The sequence below is a fragment of the Ambystoma mexicanum genome, chromosome 6q (assembly GCF_040938575.1).
Source record: "Ambystoma mexicanum isolate Mex_15411 chromosome 6q, UKY_AmexF1_1, whole genome shotgun sequence".
NCBI lineage: Eukaryota > Metazoa > Chordata > Amphibia > Caudata > Ambystomatidae > Ambystoma > Ambystoma mexicanum.
This window is the reverse complement of record NC_090937.1, coordinates 94,914,897-94,935,086: the sequence shown is the minus strand read 5'-3', so window position 1 is coordinate 94,935,086 and position 20,190 is coordinate 94,914,897. Positions and strand designations below refer to the sequence as shown.

General features: G+C 43.9%; 1 protein-coding gene across 1 annotated transcript in view; it reads left to right on the top strand.

Annotated features, from left to right (window-relative positions):
• The window catches only part of LOC138515171 (broad substrate specificity ATP-binding cassette transporter ABCG2-like), an 861,659-nt gene that overhangs the window by 137,932 nt on the left and 703,537 nt on the right, over positions 1-20,190 (top strand). The window contains exon 3 of the mRNA XM_069630157.1: positions 13,597-13,711. Within this exon, the coding sequence (XP_069486258.1) occupies positions 13,597-13,711 (115 nt within the window). The remainder of the gene's footprint in view (positions 1-13,596; positions 13,712-20,190) is intronic.

The window sequence follows — 20,190 nt, the reverse complement described above, 5'->3', positions numbered from 1 at the left end:
CACGCTCCAACGCCAAGATACCTTTCGGTGAATGCTGCGCTTTAGAAATCCCACAATCAAATCAAATCAAGTCAGTATACAATGGACCTAATGAATTTGGCAATGAGGCTGTGTGAAGAATGTGAAGAATTATCAAGCGTGGAAGCGTGGGGAAAGTCACACAAGTGGAAAGCCCTGGCAGGAGATTATACCAGGAAATCACAGGCGTATGTTTGCAAGAAGCCCTGGAACGAAAGTATACTAGTCAATTACATGTGTGTGAATACAAGAAGCCCTGACAGGAGAGTGTACCAAGCAATTACAAGTGTGTGAATTACAAGAAGCCCTGGCAGGAGTGTATTCCAGGCAATTAAAACTGTGTGAATAAATACAAGACAGCAAAGAAACTGTGGCAGGAGAGCAGACCAGACATTCTAACAAACCAAAGACCAAACAAAGTTGTGTATTATTTTGGCATTGATCAAGAGGAAAGACAAGAAATGTTCTTTGTAAGAAAACATTAAAAAGAATCCAGGGTAAGGGAGACACCCTCTGTAGTAAGGATTTATAGCTTTAAGAGACTTTTTGTTGTACTTACATATTTCTTTGCCATTTGAACATTTCTAGAACACTGAAGGACAAAGACAGTATCCTTTTGACTTTAAAATTCATTTCTTTAGAAAATGAGGGTCAGAATAGTACTTCGGACACAGGGTGGTTTTGTTTTGACATTCTGACACTGGCAGATTGTTTGTTTTGAGTTCAGGTTCGGAACTACCTCAAGTGCAGGGACAGCAAGGCATTTTCCCAACCCCTTTTTATTTATCAATAAAAGTCTTTAGCCAAAACCATGTCTAACTTGTGCCTGAGTTTCATTCCTGGCCCCTCACACATGGTGTCAGGTTGGGATCGGTCTCAGTTTACACAAACTTGGGGATCCTCAAGTTTGAAAAACGTAGCAACCGTGCTTCTGACCCATCAATAGCTACAGAACATTCCATCAGCCCAGCAAATCTTCAAACACATCATCCCATTTTTCTCAAGAGTTGTGTTCCCGAAGGAAATTCTAACCAACCATGGAACTACCTTCATGAGTCGATTCATGTCAGAAGAGAAGGACATTTTGCATATACAAACACTCAGAACCTCCATTTGTCACCCACAGACTGACAGATTGTTGGAATGATTCAATAAAACTCTAAAACACATGCTGAAGAAGAAGTTGAGGCCGATGGTAACAATTAGGATGTCATGACACCTTGGCCCCTTTTTTCCATCCAGAAAAACGCACATTCGTCTACAGGATTCTCACCCTTTGAACTATTATATGGTAGAGAACCACAGGATGTCCTTGAAATGTTATGGGAAACTTGGGAGGAATGGAAGAAAACCAATTTGCCTCTTTCTCAAACAGCCCAACTATTAAAAGAGCACATGGCTACAGTTAAAACAATACTTCAAACTCACATGGCAGAGGCACAGGAAAATCAGAAAACCCACCATGATAAGAAAGCCTTGCTCAGATCTTTTTCAATTAAACAAAAGGTCCTTAAGCTCCTTCCATCTTCACAAAATATACTGTTGTCTAAATGGCATGGTCCTTATGAATTGATAGAGCAAACAGAGCCTTGTGATTACCGGCTGTCCTGTCAGGAATGCCCAGAGGAAGACTCCCCATTATCCCACACGTAAAGTTACAAAGTTCACATTACGCCAATACCAGCGCAAAGCTACGGCATTCACGTTACCATGGCGTCTCTGGCTGCCGCTCCACAAACAACACTATCGCGCTTCATGGGGGAGGAGTCACGCGCTCGTACGGCCACCCTTTAAAACACTTCAGGGTGACTGCACTCGCCGCTTCTGATTGTTTCAATCTTAGCGTTAGCCAGTTTGCCCCTAACCTCTTGTTCTTGTTTTGGTTCTATTGTCCTTGCCCGCCTCCTTGACCTGCCCTACCTTGCTCCCCCTCCTTCCCTATCCTCCAAGTATCCTCGATTTCCCTAAGTGGTAACCTCCTGCATTGCAGACTCTGAACGCTAACCGACCTGCATCTGCCCGCTGATTTGGATACTTCATTGCTCGCACGTTGCCGACTCAGAACACCACCTCACCTGTTACTGCCTATTGACTCTGTTCTTTGTCGACCACACATCATTACCTCAGACTCCATTCTACGCTGCAACCGGAAATACAGCGGTGTGAAAGCTTTCTGGTACAGAATCTGGAGAGAGCCTGCATTGCCCAATACTCTGCGTCTGGACTAGAGACTTCCTCTTGGCGCTTAACTTCATAAGGCGTCTTCATTTCGGCAGGAAAGGTATGGACTAGAGACTGCCTTTTGTGCTGGTTAGGCGTCCTCGTGCCATCGGGTTGGGTAGATTGGGTATTGCAGAGCTCCTCCATCACGCCTCACCGGAGAGCTGTTGGTAAGTCTTCACCCATTCAGTTTATGTCCTTTTGGTGTACACTCATGTTCTTTCTTAGCCACTTTAAGTCCAGACCTTGATTGTATTTTGGTTCTCTTCTTGTAAAGTTGCATTTGTGAAGTTGTGTCTGAGACCGACCCCTGAGGTCCATTCGGGGGCCTCCCCATCTGTCTTCCACTGGGTATCCTGGACTACCTTTCGACTCCTGGTTTTCGGCGGCTGCAGCGATCCTGCCTTTCGGCTGACTGCTATCTTTGTAGTTTTCCTTTTAGAATACAAAGAGAGACGTTGGCAGGGAGAATTCTACGGCTACACGTCCAGAGTTCCCTGGCACCGGATTGGCAAACGTGATAGTCCTAGCCGGACTGAAGAATCATGACCCATATCTATCGCATACATCTCCTCAAGGAGTGGAGAGAAGATCCTGCTGAGAATACTAAAGTATTGTTAATGAGTTTATTGGCCAAAGAATCAAATCATAACAGCTTGATTCCTTCCGACTTGCCTCAGAACCTTGAAAGATGAGCTGCTAGTTATACTTGCTAAAGCAATTCCCCAATGTTTTCAAAGCTGAGCCAGGAAGGGTTAAGGAGATGTTTCATTACATCCGCACACCCCCAGGAAAGGTGATTGATTTAAATGACACCGGGTACCCGAGTCTAGAAAGGAAATGGTCATAGAAGAGGTGGAAAACTTGCTGAGATCTAATATCATTGAGCCATCTCAGAGCCCTTGGTCCTCTCCAATCGTACTTGTTGCCAAGCCAACCGGCACCTTTGTTTCCAAACCACCACATTATGAGTCTGCTTGCAGGGATCGTAGCACCCGGCGGCTCTGACCCTACCTGGCGCATAAGCCTCGGTAGGCAGTGTCGTCACAGAAGCACCATTAGCAACGGTATTAGTACCTCTGTCTCCCACTCCCATAGAGTCCTGTGGGACACCACAGGAATGGGGAGTTACTGAATCTGCCGCCTGACTTCCCGCTTCGCCAGGACTTGGAAAGTCCCAGGGGCACTGGGAAGTCAGGTGGCAGATTCAGTGTTTCGGGGTCGGCGGCAACCCACCGGCGGGTTACTGCCGACCTCTTAATGAGGCCCATTGACTTGGAGAGGTTAGCACACCAGTAGCAACAAAGGAATGAATGAATTAATGTTTTTTCATTTATAATGCACCTATGCATGAGTGTTAAAAGATGCAAAGGGACCCACCAGGGCCAAGGTGGAGGAGATGCGTTGGAAGGAGGGCACTTATTCCCAGAGTCAAACCATTGCCCTTGGCATTGACAATGCACAGTTGATGACATTGTATCACCTCAACCGTTAGCCATTGCAGACCTTGTCAACCTTATTCAGCCTAACATTGAGACTACCATCAATATACAAACAACCATACCACTGCTGCTGAATCTGGTATAAGTCCTGCACTTCTGTGTCACAGGATCATATCCACACAACATCCATATGCTGCCTGGTATGTCACAACCAACATTTTAAAAAGTGCTGGCGCACGTGCTGGGTGCAATAATGAATCATGTGCACCAGCACATCTCTCTGCCCAACACCCCTGCTGGGGTGCATGCCACGAAGGCCAGATGATAAGCCACTGCCCACTTCCCAAGCATAATAGCTCTGCACTGCACACATGTGGCATTGGTGGCACCACAGATATCAGAGCATGTGTTTTCGAAATAGGAAACAGTACCCTACCCTGAAGGTGCAATGTGACCATAGTACTACAGAGCAGCAACTTGCCAGGATACATGGAGACCCACAGAGGAGAGAACACTTGGATCCTGGGTATGCATCCACAAAGGTGAATGTGGAAGTGAAGGGGGTGGGGATATCCACTATGCACATGTAGCACAAAGTATCCTGTGGCATGATCCACATGGCCTCACAAACACCCCATGTCATGCCCCCTCCACACTAAAGCAACTGGGCTGAAGGGAACACAAGTGTCAGAATGAATAGGACACCATAACTGAGTGTGCATTTCAGTGGTGGAGAGCCCCCACTACTGTGCCTCCGATTTGATGCCGGGCCCAGGTGGCCACTCATGGAAGAAGAAAGGAAAGCACTCACCATTCCCTGTCATCACACAACTGTCCAGACAGATACAAAACACCAATTAAACACACTGCCACAAGCACACATCAAATACACTACAATGACCAAGGAAAAGGCAGACAAGAAAATGCAAAGCAACCATTGGGATGTGCAGGGGCAATAGCGGAAGGCAGATTGTGGGGTGCATACATATGAAGCAGAGCAGGAGGGGCACATTTCATCATGCATTGTCAAATGCAAAGGAAACTCACACCGATAGCACTAGAGTGCACTCAAATAACTGCATGGAAGTGAAAAGCATGTATCACTTAGTCATGACAGGGAAGTACAACCATTGCAAGTGAAACAGTCACAATCCATTTGCAGGTGACACTGCCTCCCACAACTAGCATTGCTCATGACTCTAACAAGGAACCCTGGAGTGCCACATGAAATTGCCTACAAAGAGGCACCCACAAGCACCATGGTATGCACAGAATGCACATTTGGAGTCTTGAAAGGAAGATTCGGGTGCATCCACCGGACTGAAAGGCCACTTATGTACACTCCAGAGAAGGTTGGGAAGATAGTCCTTGTGTTTGTGATGCTGCATAGTATGTACACCAGGAGAAATGTACCTTTGCTTGCTCAGGGGGAAGTGGCAAAGGCAGACTCAAAGGAGGATGGTGACGAGGAAATGGGCTGCCAGACCAGCACCAGCTGGCCATGCAAAAGGAAAGGTGGGCGCATGCAGCAACAATAATTGATGGACAATTTTTTCTGACATAAAATATACACACTTCACAATGTACATAGATAAATTCTAGTAAATATATGACACAGCCCAAAAAACTACCAGAACTTTACTTGTGATGCAAACTCTATTTATTAAGTATGTGGAACCCATGTCCAGCCGTGACTCTCACTCCCCAACATTCATGTCCTACTTCCCCCCCCCTCCCCAACACCCATGTCCTCCCTCCACCCTCACTCACAACTCAGTGTCCACAGACAGGTGTGTTACTTCTTGCCGCACTTCCCTGGACCAGATGGAGACTTAGGTGTATGCGTGGCAGTGCCTTGAGACCTGTGTTTTGGACTGGCTGCAAGGGAACCCTCTTTGGCGTGGATGAAGTGGAGCTAATGGAATAAAGCTCACGGATGTGCAGCAGAGCATGTTGCATTGATTTGTTGCCTGCAGAAAGGCTTTCAGTAAGTTCTCACACTCTCTGGCTAACCACAGTATTTGAAGATGTTGGTTTCCGTGAGGTGGCTGCAGTGGAGGCCAAGTTCCCTTTTCATCCTGTGAGGTGCACCCTCCACTACTTGCTGCATTGCTTGGGTATGCTGCAGTTATAGATCTGTGAGCTCCTCAATTCTTGGCTGCCACTTCCCCATCCTTGTGAGCCTTTCCCCATACGGCTGTCAGGGTTTCTTGGGGCAGCTGATCTAGTGGGTGGATAGGGGAGTGTGCATCACACAGGGTGTTTATCCCACTTACATCATCCCCATCAGCTGCAGACTCTTCAGACTCTGTGCCTATATCTGTGTCTATATCGGGCTGCCACAGTGGACCCCGAGCAGATGCGGAGCATAGAAAAGCAGAGGTGGGGGTTCAATGCTGGGAAGGATGTTGGGTGCAGGAATGTAGTCCGCTCAGGATGCAACCATACAGTGTGCTGGTAATGACAATAGTGACTGGGGCAGTCTCCTGGGTGCCTGTGGCTTGACCAGCAGTGGTGTTAGTTTGGAAAACAAAATCCCTACCATCGTCTTGCCCCCCCTCCCCGGGCAACCATGCACCGGTCTTAGACAATCTTAGACAATCTTCCAGGGGGGTGTGTGGATTCCTACACCCCCCCTGCTCTCGTATCTCAGGCCCTGTGTGCACTCTGTTACTCCTAACCTACTTCTAACAACATACACCTATCTTACTCCTATGGACACAAAACACAAGACACACAGAAAACACATGAATCGATTCAATTATAACAATGGAATACATTTATTTATGCATAGCAAAGCATAATGCAGACAATGCTAAAACTCTAGCCAATATCGAATTTGCACCTTTTATGCTTCTGGTGCACATCTACCATGCATTAACTATAAGCCTTTCAGGTTCCTAATGCAAGCCTGTGATGCAAGCCTGTGATTCTAATGTAGTCTAATGCAAGCCTGTGATTCTAATGCAAGCTAAATGCAAGCGTCAAACATCCAGCAATCCTCTCCTTCATACAGAATCGAACCTCTCCAATCCAATCCACACCATGCTTCACACTCACTCTCTTAAGACAATCCCCGTCTGACTCCCCTTTCCCAAACTCAAAGCTCTTTGTGTGAGTGTCTGACCAAAAACTAGATGGTGTCACATTCTAATCATGGGCCTAATTCTAGGCGGGTGGACAGGGATGCCCGTCCCCCCAACCTCCATGGCACACCATTCTGTTCCCACTCATTTGGCTTGGGCACCTCCCCTTCAGATGCCATGTCCTCCCCAAACCCATCAACAAAGCCACCCACTGGTTGTAATCAATCAGTTTGTCTGCGCCATGAACCATACTTCCCATTTGCTTGTGCATCTCTCTGTCTCCAGCTCTGTCTGTCAGGTCTCTCCTCTATGCACAACTCTGCAATCAGCCAGTCAGTGGCAGGCCCCTCAAGATCTGGTCACTGCCAAGCTCTGCCAAACTCTGCCAAGCCATCAGATTCTGCTGCACCAAGACATCTCTCCCTCATTCTCAGGACTGCACCTCCATCCAAAACTCCATCAGCAACTAGCTTGAACGAACTCCATCTGTATCTAACCCCATTCTCCAATAGCGACTACCAGCAACTACCAAGAACTACAGCAACTCTATCCCCTTCAGCTTCTGGTTATACTTTACAATGACACACTCATTCCCATGGTTACTTTAAACATTCTCAACTAAGAATGTCTCTTCAGCATTCTATATTCAGGCAGTGCCTGTCAGTCTCTGTTATGTTCTGTCTCATGTTCTGGTCACTACGTGTTCTGTGTCAAAGTGACATAGGACATCATATCTCTGGCTTGGCCTTCCGCGTGCGGTGCCTGCTAAACACCATCTAATTCCCTCCATTTCTCCATTCACTCCACTGTTGGCATCACAAAATCCCTCTCTCTGTCAGAGAATAGGCCATCTCTCCTCATGCAAAAAGCACTTCTCCCATCTCCCCATGTCACTCCCTCCATGGCCCCAACCTTTGCTGTCTCCGCGGCACACCAGCCATGTCATGCTGATTAGCCTCCTTCGCTCTCCCCACTCGGACAAGGGTTCGTGTTATCTGTCTGCCAAGCAAATGTTTATGAATTCCTTCTTTCACTGTACCATAACATCTCCCCGCACAGATCCCAGTGGCGCTTCTGTGTCTCCATCAGAAATGGCTTCTAAGGCCAGCCAAATACTTTCTCTATTCTCGAATATAGTGCCTAACACATTCAAACAATACCAAGCACTATCCCCAAAGCATAATGCAAATTCTAATTGCACACTCTACATACATACATGTGTGTCAAACATATCTCTAAATGTGTAACTACAAAGCATAACAATGTGTCATTCTAAATGGCTCTACGTGGGATGTTCAGGTACGACAGTGTGTCATTTCCAGGCCTCATTCGTTCTCTCTAGTGCAAACAATACTTCTCTCTCAACCTAAGCGCTACATAGATGCATAATACATATCATCTCTACATGTCAGGATGCAAATATACTGTGTCTCTAAAGCACTACATGGCACTTCAAATACATGATATGATATGATATGATAGGTTATTTATAACGCGCTTAATACCCAGAGGTTTCTAAGCGCGGACCCAGGGATCGAACCTGTGTTGCTCCGTGTCATCTTGTTTCCAAGTCGAGCACGCTGCCGCTGAGCTATCCTCCTGGGACATCAGTGCAAGTGTCATTCTATTGCAAACTCTAGTGTCTAGCATGTTTCTCTCCCAATGGCAAGCGCTATAATGCAAACATATCATTCTAAAAGCATCTCTTATTGTCATATATGGCAATATCATAACTAGCAAACCCTTCATACAATAGGGCCTATTTCTCTCTTCAAATGCATAAGGCAAATGGCTAATGCATAGAAAAGTGGCAGTCTAATATGTGGATAATATAATGATGCTACTTCAGCAATGTATAATGGATAGCTAAATCAGGATGCAATGATGTATAACTAAACATGATGCAATCATTCCTAAAGGGATAATACTGGGTAACAATGAGTAATGGTTCCCTAATGATGGGTACCAATGGGTAATGGTTCTGTAACAAAGAGTACTGATTCTCTTATGATTCTCTTATGATTCTCTAATGATAACAAACCAGGCATCCTTATTTTATCATGTTCCACAGTGGTGGTTGTGGGTAAGTTCGCTGGAGCTGTAGGCATGGTGACCGATGTTTTAGCATGAACAGCTGTAATGGTGAATGAAGGCTTAATGGCTGGTGTCTTTTCTGGGTTGCCAGACTTTGTGCAGTATGGGGTGAAGGCACACTTTTCCCTGCAGTTTTATGGTGCGCCTCAGTTGCGGCCTCAGTTGGTGAAGGTCCAGCTGTACTGAACCTTGCGTCATCTGCCTGGCTGCTTTGGGAGCCTGTGGTTGGATAAAGGAGCTGTGCTCAGAGACATTCCAGGCAGTTGTTTCCATTCTTTTTGACCATTCGTTGTAGTGGCTCTTCCACATTCATCTGGTATTGGCTGTCTGTGATTGAATACACATGATGGCCCACTTGTCATTGAGACAGGGTTGCTAGACTACCTGAGACGTCCACAGAAAAGCTGTCTGGTTGCCTTTTAAGCACTTTGATGATGTCAGTGTCACATACTTAATATGCCGACCTACGATATTGGTTGGGTCAAACATGCTTTGGGTTCATGTGCCCTCCATGGACAAGGCCTAGGGGCAGCAAAGGCTCACGTGATTGAATGGAACAACATTCATTTAGGGGCATTCAATTCATCACTGTCAGGTTGAACTGGTCCTTGTGCAATGTCAGGTACTCACTATGTGATTTCCCCATAAAATTTGCATCAATCGCCCTTCCATTTTTGCCATACTGTCGTTTTTCAGCAGTATGGCTATCAATCCTGGTTGACATGACTGCCACTAAAAATGGGCCACATATTCTCCAAATTTAGGGTAGCTGCATGTCAGTGTTTCTAGCTATTTCATGGCCCAGGTCACTGCATCAGTGTTTCGGGAGTGCTTTCCTGTGAGGGAATCCAAGCCCCAGTGTTTCGGCAGGATTTCTACATTGCGGTGCAGGGTATACCACTGATTTCCGTGGTGTGATTTCATTATACAATTTATGGTGATGCCGACTCTATTGCCATTTCCACCCACCCTACCATATTGGGGAAACCACTTTGTTTTATCTGCTGTGTGGCCTACAGCTGCACACATGACACTCATGCGTTTTGTTATCATATGTACCCTACATCCTTATTTGTACTCACCTGGGTCAACTTCACTCCTTCCTCTTTTGTGCAAATTCCTATGCCAACCATATCTAGGATACTGGACACTTTCTCCTCCCGGGGTGTGAGGTGTATTGACACCAAGCCTCATCCTTCTGGGACCATGGCTTTCTCCCGGTCTCATTGCATCTTTCCTGTGTGTATGGGGTCTGGATGCCTACAGGAAGTGGGTGATTTTAACTGGATTGTGTTTTTAAAGATGGCCACCGCTGATCTTATTGTTTGCGAACTGATGCTATTTCTGCCCAGCGGCAATTCTGTATGTGGAATGACTGTTCGGTAATTCCTTCAATTATCTGGCGGTAATGGTAATCCCACTGAAAGATGGCAGATTTGCCATTCAAAATGTATTTTCATCAGTAATTCTACTGGACAGAATTGCCATTACCGCTGATGGGTTCTGCTTTTTCCCGACAACCTCTTATGTGGCGGTAATTACGCCGGACACCATGGTGGTGACATGAATTCCATCTGGCAGAATTACTGCCAAAAATACCGCCAACTTCTGATGAGGGCCTACGCCATTTTTTGATTACCAAAATGATGTCATTATTTGGCTTTAAGTTAAATAATCATGCAAAATGCTGCAAGGTACAAATGACATTGGGATTAATTCCAACCAAGACAGTACCTCTGTAACATTGTTGTTACCCTGAATCTTAGGTTGCAGTACAGGTTCCCTACATGTATAGGACCTTGTGTCCATTATGACAATGGTTCCAGAATTGCCTGCTTCCTAAAAATGATCTGATGATCTTGTTCAAACATTTCTAATGCTTTGGCTTTTTGCTTACTCTTATATTGGCGCTATATTTTTAAATGTGTTTTCTCTAAGTATGCTTATCTAGGATCCTGCAACTGATGTAAATGTATGGTTGCTTTTGCAAGCGTGTCAATGAGATATCTTGATTTATTTGTGGAGTGTGTTAGGACAGATTTTCTTTTTGCAACTTTCCCTCCATAGTGTTCTTTGGAACTCCATTCTTTTTGTTTAGTTTTTGATCGGGTCCTGAATTTGTGAAGCAAAGTATATCCTTCAGCTACACTCCCCCTGCATTTTGATCATTGTTATGGGGAAATTGACTAGTCCTTCGGACTTTCAGTACTGGGAAACTTTGTTTCCCTTTTGAATGATTGTACTTTATAACATTGCAATGGGGATACTTTTGTATCACCCTAGCTTTTTAAACATGGGATTTCTGGTTACCTTTATATGGGCCTAAGGACAAGCCGGTGGCAGCAGTTACATTTCTACCGGTTTTGCATTATTATTGGTGTGCACATTACGTTTACCGTGTATGGCTACTAAAAGTGGCTAGTTCCCTAAATTGTCAGTGCCACGAGATTTTCACTTGTTCTTTGCCCATATTGTAGTTTGGCCCTCTTCCTGCCTTGCAAGATCAGGAAATCCTTTTTAGATTCATACACTCACCCAGGTAAGCTGCTGCTTTCGCTGGCTAGTCCGCCTTTGTGAGTGTGTGGCCCAGGAAGGGAGGCAGTGACTGTCTAGTCCCAGGCTACTTCACTGGTGCCAGAAAGTCTGCTATTGGGGTGGATGTGAAATTAGTAGTTGTCCCTGATTGTACAACTACTAGCTGTTTGAATGCTACATATCCTTACCATTGGTATCCATCTCAGAGTTTGGATAAGAGGAGGACTCCTGCAGCCATTCTTCAGATCTTTGTTGGATCCAAGAATGCTTAGAAGAAGGGCAGCCCATTTATGACCCAAAGAGGACTCCAGCATTGTCGAAGCATCCTCGCCAGCGAAGGCCTGCTCATATGCCAGAATTCCAAAGATCTTCTTGTTCAGGCCTTGGACTAGTGGTACCAACTATTCCTGATGCTTTCTTGAGGATCCAGCCCTTCAGAGCCTTTGTGTCCCTGAACTGCCTGCTGGTCTGACCAGCTCTCCTATGGCCTACCTCACCAGAACCGTCACAGTTTCACGGTCTATTCCAACATTTGGTCGTCGCAAGCTTGTTCCACAAATCACCTTCTCTGCAAATGTCAGCTTTATATGTTCAGTTGAACTTCTCCTGGAGAAGCTTGTGTGACCGCGACTGGAAGGGTGCCTGTCGTCACCTGCAAACGGTGATCGTCGCTGGAACTCATCTTCCTCCATTCCATGAAGTGTGCTGAAGAGGTCTGCATTGTTGGAATCTGCATTTCTTTATCGACAGGGTTTGCATGTTGCAATTGCACCTGACTGGAGAATTCTCGAACCGGCAACCCCTGGATACCTCTCACCCAAACAAAGGATGGAAGACTGCACTCTCCTCGACCACCAGACAATCCATCACAATGTCTGGGAACATCAGTGTCAGGGGGGTAAGTAAGCATACCTGTGCTGTTCCCCCTTGTCCTCCATAGGATAACATTGGGACCAAGTCCCTTTGTCTCCTATATCCCTTTTATTCACCTTTGGTCGTCGAACCTGGGTTGTGTATCCAGCCCCTGGGTTAGCCTTGGGTCTGGAAGAAAGAAGAGAACTTGCCTATCTTCTGATACATAGTGATTGAACTTTTAAATAGTTGGAAATGAATTACCAGCACAAGCCCATTGCATGCTTTGAGAGAACTCATATCTTTGAGAAACCGTTTGATGGAACCTGCGAGTTTTGGGCACTAGGCCCCATACAACTTAAGGCTGGACTTCTCAAGAAAGGACTATTGTACGTGTGACTGGTTCCCATAATTTTACTGCATCTTAATTACTTACCTGCTCTCTCTGGTAAAGTTATTTGATGATGCATAGAAAGTGAACTTCCTGGCGATTGTATAGATTTGTATTGTAAGGTGTTGCGTGATAATACTACCTGTTAATTTCATTTTTCAGTGTGTTCTAAAATAGCTTTATTTTTATAATTAACTGTCTAAGCTGAATTATTGTGTGCCATTCTGTGTGGACTCATTGAGGCCCCTTGACCATGCACACACTCTAATCAGACTAAACCTTGACTTCTCTCCATTGATACCTTGATAGGGTTTTGGCTAAACTCTCATAGCTCCCTGTGAACTTAGATTTCAAATTTAGGAAGCTGTCGACGCATTATTGTTCTTCTAATTCATACTTAAACTCTTCCACATTTGGTGTCTGTTTTTTTGAGTAATGTTTCAGTGTCTGACACGGCCCTAACTTACAGTGGGGTGGCTGCTGGAGTAAACTTGCTCTTTTCATATTTTATTTGCTAGCATTGATTTTCCTGTAAATTGAGCTTTCAAATCACTTTAAACAAATCAATATGCAAATTTAGAATTTAATGAATGTGATATTAATGATACAGTGTTCAGAATTTGCACAAACCTCCCACAGGCCCACATTGTGCGATTGCTACAGGAAAGACATTGTAACCCCATACAAAATATACTGATTTTTCAGGTAATACTGGTTACTATTCAACTTATATTCTCGTCATATTTTATGATTTCAGTTCCATGATATATGCCACCAGAGTTGTTAAGTAATTTGCAAATATTTTAGAATACAAATAAAGTGTTCTAAAGATTTCTCTCATCTTAAGAATGTATGCTTTATCTTTGAAAGCATTTTCAAATAAAGGTGTTAGTGTTATCACTGAACTGATGACATCATTGAAACTGGAAACATTAAACTTCTTTCTCCCATTCTCCAGATTGTTGGATGTCCTAGCTGCCAGGAAAGATCCTCATGGTCTGTCTGGTGAAGTGCTTATAGATGGTGTTCCTCAGCCTCCCAACTTCAAGTGCATCTCTGGTTATGTTGTACAGGTCAGTCATTCTTTATGTATCTACATTACCATCTACCTCGTCTTCTGATCTGTATATGTGATTGTTCCACTGATTAGCCTATTGCCCACTTGCTTTTAGATTTTCCCATGTTTGTGTCTTAAATGTTATAGTTGTATACAACCATTCAATTTCTATATTTTAAGTTGAAACATATTCCATGATTCTATTAAAATGTTTTATATAATGTAATAGGTGATGTGTGGAATCCTTACTCATACATTGCCCTATTTGGAAATTAAGTCATATCTCTTCAAACCAAAGGTCTAATTTGATAGCATTCCTCTAATGAAAGTGTACAAAGAGCAACATTTGTAAGTTATAAAATACAATCTGAATGCATGAAATAATGTGTCATTTTAATAGTATGATTCTTCACGACATGTCACTTCACTCAAACAAGTTGATCTTAGGACAAATTCACAAGTCAGCATCATGGTAAATCGGCATTCTTTCAAACGCAACTCCTCCAAAATACCCCAACCCGGCATGCAAGCAAAACATTCAATGGTGGCATGAGCACATGTAAATTCCACACCAGACTACTGTAACCCACTTCAAGTGAATCTCACTACGTATTGAATCAAAATACAGGAAAATGTCCAGAACACCATAGATAGGCTAATGTCTAGCTCAAGGAAAGGCTAACCAGTCACCAACACACTCAAAAATACACATTGGTCCCTGGTGTGGGCCAGGAATTCCTTCAAAACCTTTGTATGCAAATGCCTAGAATGCACTGCACCATACTATCTACAAGAATACAAATCACCTAATAACAACCCAACAGATAACCTGCACCTTTTAGTCCCCAAAAATGTCATGCAAGATGATTCACTGCATTATCTCGCCACATCGAAAATCACCACATCAAAGATAAAATGAGACCCTGCCCCAACATGATGTTTTCATTGCAAATGTCAAGATATATGTTTTCAACAGCCGGGAGGAACCTATGTTATGCAATGAGTTCTCTACAATTGAATATAAATATAAGAATGTTAACTTACTGAGCCAAAGTCATATTGCGAACCATCCCCAAATTGAATGGTAGCTAACTACTTGATACCCATGGACCAGTGTTCAGGGAACAGTCAATGTGTTGACCGGAAAGGTGAGCTTCATATCTCTCCTTCCAATATAATTATTTTTGGTTTCTGAGTGAAGACTGTGCTGCTTTATGACAACAAGGTGCCCTGTAAGTCTGCTCCATAGGTCTTGTGGAAAACCTTAGGGTCTTTCCCTCCCTACTCCCAGGGGATCTTCTACACAGGTGGCCAGGGAAGGGCCATCGCTATTGGATCCCGACCCTGGGGGTTGACGAGCGAGGGAGTATCACGTGGGTGGAGGGTCCTTTGGGATTGGGCAGGGATTTGCCTGTCCCCTTTTCGCTTTCACAAAACCTCCCCGCTCTGCTAAAACACAGCAAAATCCAACAGAGGAACTTTTTCATGTCTATCAATGTCCCATTAATAAGGACAGGCAAGGTCAGACACTGAATACAGAGCGTGCACACCTGAGGCATGTTAGCCAACCACTGGTGTATAAAAGGAGTGAGCCAGAAAAACAAGAGGAGCAAGCTGGAGCCCGAGGAGGTCCACAAGTCAGAGTACGAGAGCTCAGGCAAACTGGGACCCCCAGAGAACCTGAAACCTGCTGGGAGAGAATGGAGGGCCGAGACACTGAGAGCCTAAAGTGTAAAAGGGCTAACGAAAGCGTGGAGAGGGAGCCGTGTCTCCATGGAGCCAGAGGGTGTTAAGTGCAAAGCTGCTCTCCAGAGTAAAGTCAGTGCAATGGTGTTCATTTTCCTGGGCCAGAGAAGCCGCCCAGGAGAGTTGGAGGGGCTGGCCAGGAGCCCTTGGTCTTCAATCGATGAGAGCACAACAGTGACATTAAAGAAATCACAACGGGTAACTTTTACAGTGAAAGCCGAGGAATGCATACTGAATGCCAAGTTGCTCAAGACTTGGGGAAGGGAGCTGCGGACCAACTTCAATACTTTCCTGACCTTTGCTTTGAAGCACCCTTTTTATTTAGTCAAATCCCATACACATTATTGTATTAGAGAGTGTGAGGGCAAGCATAGGTTTAACACAGACACTTGTTTTGACTACTTGACTGACTTTGGATTTATACCTTTGGTTGATGGTTGAGACTACTCCCATTATAGACGTAGGGCAAGTTAGGCAGCCTCCAAACCCCTTTCTTTACCAAATAAAGGTTTTCATAAACTTGAATCATTGTGTCTGTGTTTCTCTCATGATATCATGACTGTCCCACAGTGTACACAATGTTCTAGATTTGGTAGGTAGAGATTTCTTTTTTTAAATGTAATCAGAAATGTGGCTACCAGAGTAGTGTAAGGAATACTGCGTAGGCATCTGCCCTTTAATCCTTATTGAGCAAAAGGAATGACTTGAGTGTATATTATCCAGAAAATATTCAACGCATGTCAGGCAAACTTTGGCAGTTTTCGCGAAGGACATAGTGAATGAACTGCATATGTGCAGAGAGGAGCCCTCTTTTGTTCCATCACCCCCACACATACTCAAGGTCAGGAAGCAGGGGCTCCTGAAAACTGTTGTAGGGAAAGAGTTTGGAGATAGGGACATGGCAGGTGATGTGACGAGAGCTTGTATAGGGCTAAGGCGGAGACTGGACTTTTTACTGTCTCATGAGTTCTTCCTCAGCTAGAGATGATTGTACAGAGCCATGCCTCTCCCTTTATCTCCTTTACTTGAGGAAAAGGAATGTGGCTGATCCCCACAGAGCCTTGGATGTGACCGAAGATCAGCGGGTATCAATCAGACGCTGTTCATTTGGAACACGGGGGACAGACAGGTAGGGAGGAATGGGTGTCCCGTACGACTGCCCAGCTGCAAGGCAAAAAGAAGTATTCAATTAAACAGCAGCAATACAGGCATAGAACTAGATAAGCACCAAGCCCTTACAAATGCATGTATCCTAGAAGCATGTCTCAGAGATGTTTATGTTTATTACTTGATAATGCGCACAAAACCCAGGGATAGGAGATGAAGAACAGATGGCAATTACCCTTCATTGTGAGAACCTCCCGAATATCCTCATGGCCACAGTGCAGAACAACATGGGGCGGGAGGGGCAGGGGTGGGGGTGAAGATATTGTTCCCTTAGTTTATAAGGAAACGCGGGTAACAGTCTTATTAAAAATCCATTGAGTCAGTCGGTAATAAATGCACAAGTCGGAATTCGGGAGTGTCCACAAGGTCCGGGTATAGAGATCCAAATTCCGTAACTAGTTCAAGCGGTGAACAAATTCCATACACAATAGTTCATTATTAAGATCTTGTAATGCCAAAAACACGGGGAAAATGACTGGAGGGTTAGGGAACTGAATGGACAGAGTTCTGGGGAATGAAAACTGGGAACACTGGAGATGCAGGGGGAGATGAGGCATGAAGACAAGTCTTACCTCAAGGGTTATAGCATTGTGAACACTAAATGCATGGACACGTTGAAGGGGGAGTGGCCATAGCAATGAAGAAACATTTAACATTTCCCATGCTGCTTATTATGCCTATATGAATATGCAATGCTATGTTACCTACTTCTTTAGAGAGTGACAAAAGCCCCTGTTGAGTCCTCATGAGGCTGTTCTGTGCTTTAATCAGTAAATGGAAGAACATAGTTAACAAGGAAAACAGTTGGGTTGAAGAAACTTTTAACAGGGCCAAAGCAATGTCGATTGATTGAGGAGCACAGACTTCAAGCATGCCATGGGGTGTCCGGGTGTTATAATGCATGTGTTACTTTTGTGAATGCAGCCAGCATGAAGCCTCCAATCCAGATGAGAGTAACAAAACCTCTTAATCCCATAACGGTTTTAGGGTATGGAGCGGTTGCACTGGTCAGACTGGTCTATTCCTGAAGTCCCATGTTTTTTATTGGATTGCTCACTGCTTGTGATGTCTAGGTGGATGGTGCACCGCCTAGAAGCCTCCAACCATGCCCAAGATAGGCCTCAGTGCTTCCAAGAGGACCCCTGCTCTATGGAAATCTCTGCCTGTGCCAAACAGGGTCTCCTTCAAACTACTGCCTTTGGTGCTACAAATACTGCCCTCTCATGGCAAAGAAGGTCCTTAAGTTCACTCCCTTGACTTTGTCTTGTACAGGCTGTGATGCGTCAGGGACTTGCTGATCCTTCACCAACCTATGAAGTGGCATGTAAAGGGCATCAACAGATAAATTGTCAAGATATATGATTAACGTCTTTTATTAGAAGAAAAAAGGGTTTAGATTCACCTGATTTCAGGGGTGAGATTTTGAATGAAAAATGCTACTTGATCAGGCTTTTCTCAGTGCCGTGGTACTCAGTCCTGTCTTCTCCCCTTAAATAAAGCAAAGAGAGATGTGGACAGTAGAAGCACACCCTATTAGAAGAATTTAAGTGAAGTCATAGAAGTATACGGAATAGTTAGATAGTTCAAAAATAGATTTGAGGTGCAGAGGACAGAAATGCAACCTTGACACCTAGGTTGTGCAAAATACAGAAAAATAAACAAGTTCCCAAATTTGGGAACTCGCGTCCCCTGCACACTTTCATATGTGTGGAATAGCAGACCAACAATTCATAGCTTGAAATATCAGTATTTCTGGTGAGTATTTATATTATATTTATTGAGAGAGAGAACATTTTGAAAAAATGGTCATTCAGTCAAATTATGTCACAAGAACAAGACTTCATTTTATTCATGATGGTGAAGCTGTAGAAGGCCCAACACGTTTCGAGTGAAAACACACTCTTCATCAGGGGCAATTCAAATTCTGCAAAAGATTTATATACAATATTTACAAAGAAAAGTCGTAAAACATAATTATTTAAATCAACACATGATTTGATAAAAGCACTCTCCGACAAGAACCATTCTCCAAATCATCAGTCAGAGATAGGATCTCTTGATGTACTAAACCAAATCTCCCATTGATATTGTGGGTAACTTATGCACACACTCAAGTACAGTAAGGGCGATTTATATAACTGGAGTGAGACGTGGTTTACATCTTGTCCATAGTCACTTGATAAAGGGTGTCTCAGAGGTAAGAATTTCAAAGTGGCAGCCTTAGGGTTAGATTGACCATTTCAGATTTTAGTATCTAGAAAATAAAGCAGATAGAGTAATCTCATAAGTCTAACCTTGTGATTTTTTGTAATATACGATGCTTCTGAGTTCATAAGTGGTGAATCATTCGCCAGATAATGGACCCCGCTCATACGGGGAAATGGAACAATTCTAAGCTAGAGGAAAAGAATTATATCTGTTCTATCCATAAACACGCCAATAGAAGAAAAACAATTCTCACAAGGGTCAGGAAAAATATCCATATGAAACCTCACAATAGCCCTCTAAAATCTTATTCCAAAGTTGTGTTGAGGTAAAACGATTAACATCCTGAAAGAACTTAGACAAATACAGTTGCCTTTTGTCCACTAAAAAAGTACACTCAGTAGTCAGATGCCTAAGGGTTTCTACAATTGTGCTAAATTTTTAAATATATATTCTCTCGGCAACCTCTGGAGATACTGGGGGTCATTCCGAGTCCTTACCGGTGCAGTTAACCCTATACCGCCAGGGTCGGAATGACCCCGATTTTTGCAAGGACCCAAGACCTCCATCGTAGGAAATAGAATGAGTTTTGCACGCATATAGCGCGTCCTATATCTAACAGGAAACTCTACCAGATATAATTGAACAAACATCCATGGTTTTTCAATTTCACTGATCTGTGAATACAATTTGAGATTTTTCGTAGTATCACTGTTGATAATCCAGTCCATATTGTCTAGCTTTCTCTTTACTTTATCCAGAAAAGTACACAATATCTCCTTTCTGTTCCTTTATGATGGATAGTATTCAAGCTGTAACTTTTCTGCCTTTTTCCTCTCCTCCCTGGAACCTTTTATGTGTTGATCATCAGAACGTTGGTATTTTCCCATCTCTTTTTAATATTTACCTATTCCTAGCGTGGCTCATGCATGTACATAGTTGCTTTTTTACTTTTATTTTCGCAGGGGCGATACTCAGCCTGGACAAGGATCTGAGTGCTAATACATCTAATTTCACTGAGTGTCTGCATTGTTGGATGCTGGAGAACGGACCATAACTGAACACCTCCAAAACTGAGGTGATGATTGCATGTGGGATCATAGTCTCAGGAGTCCCAATTTCTGGTCCTGTGAGATGGTGCCTTGGGTTATGTTTTGATTATGAACTACTCTCACCTGCCTGGTCAAGGCTGTCACAAGCATCTGCTTCTCTTACTTTAAAACTCTTAAAAGGTGCTCCCTTCACTTGTTGTCAATTGTTGCCCAGAAGTAGCCTCAGTAGTCGTCCCTACTCATGTGGATTATGGAATCCCCCCTTATTTGGGATTTTCTCACTTTCTTTCTTGCTGTCTGCAAATAATTTAACATTCAGTAGGTC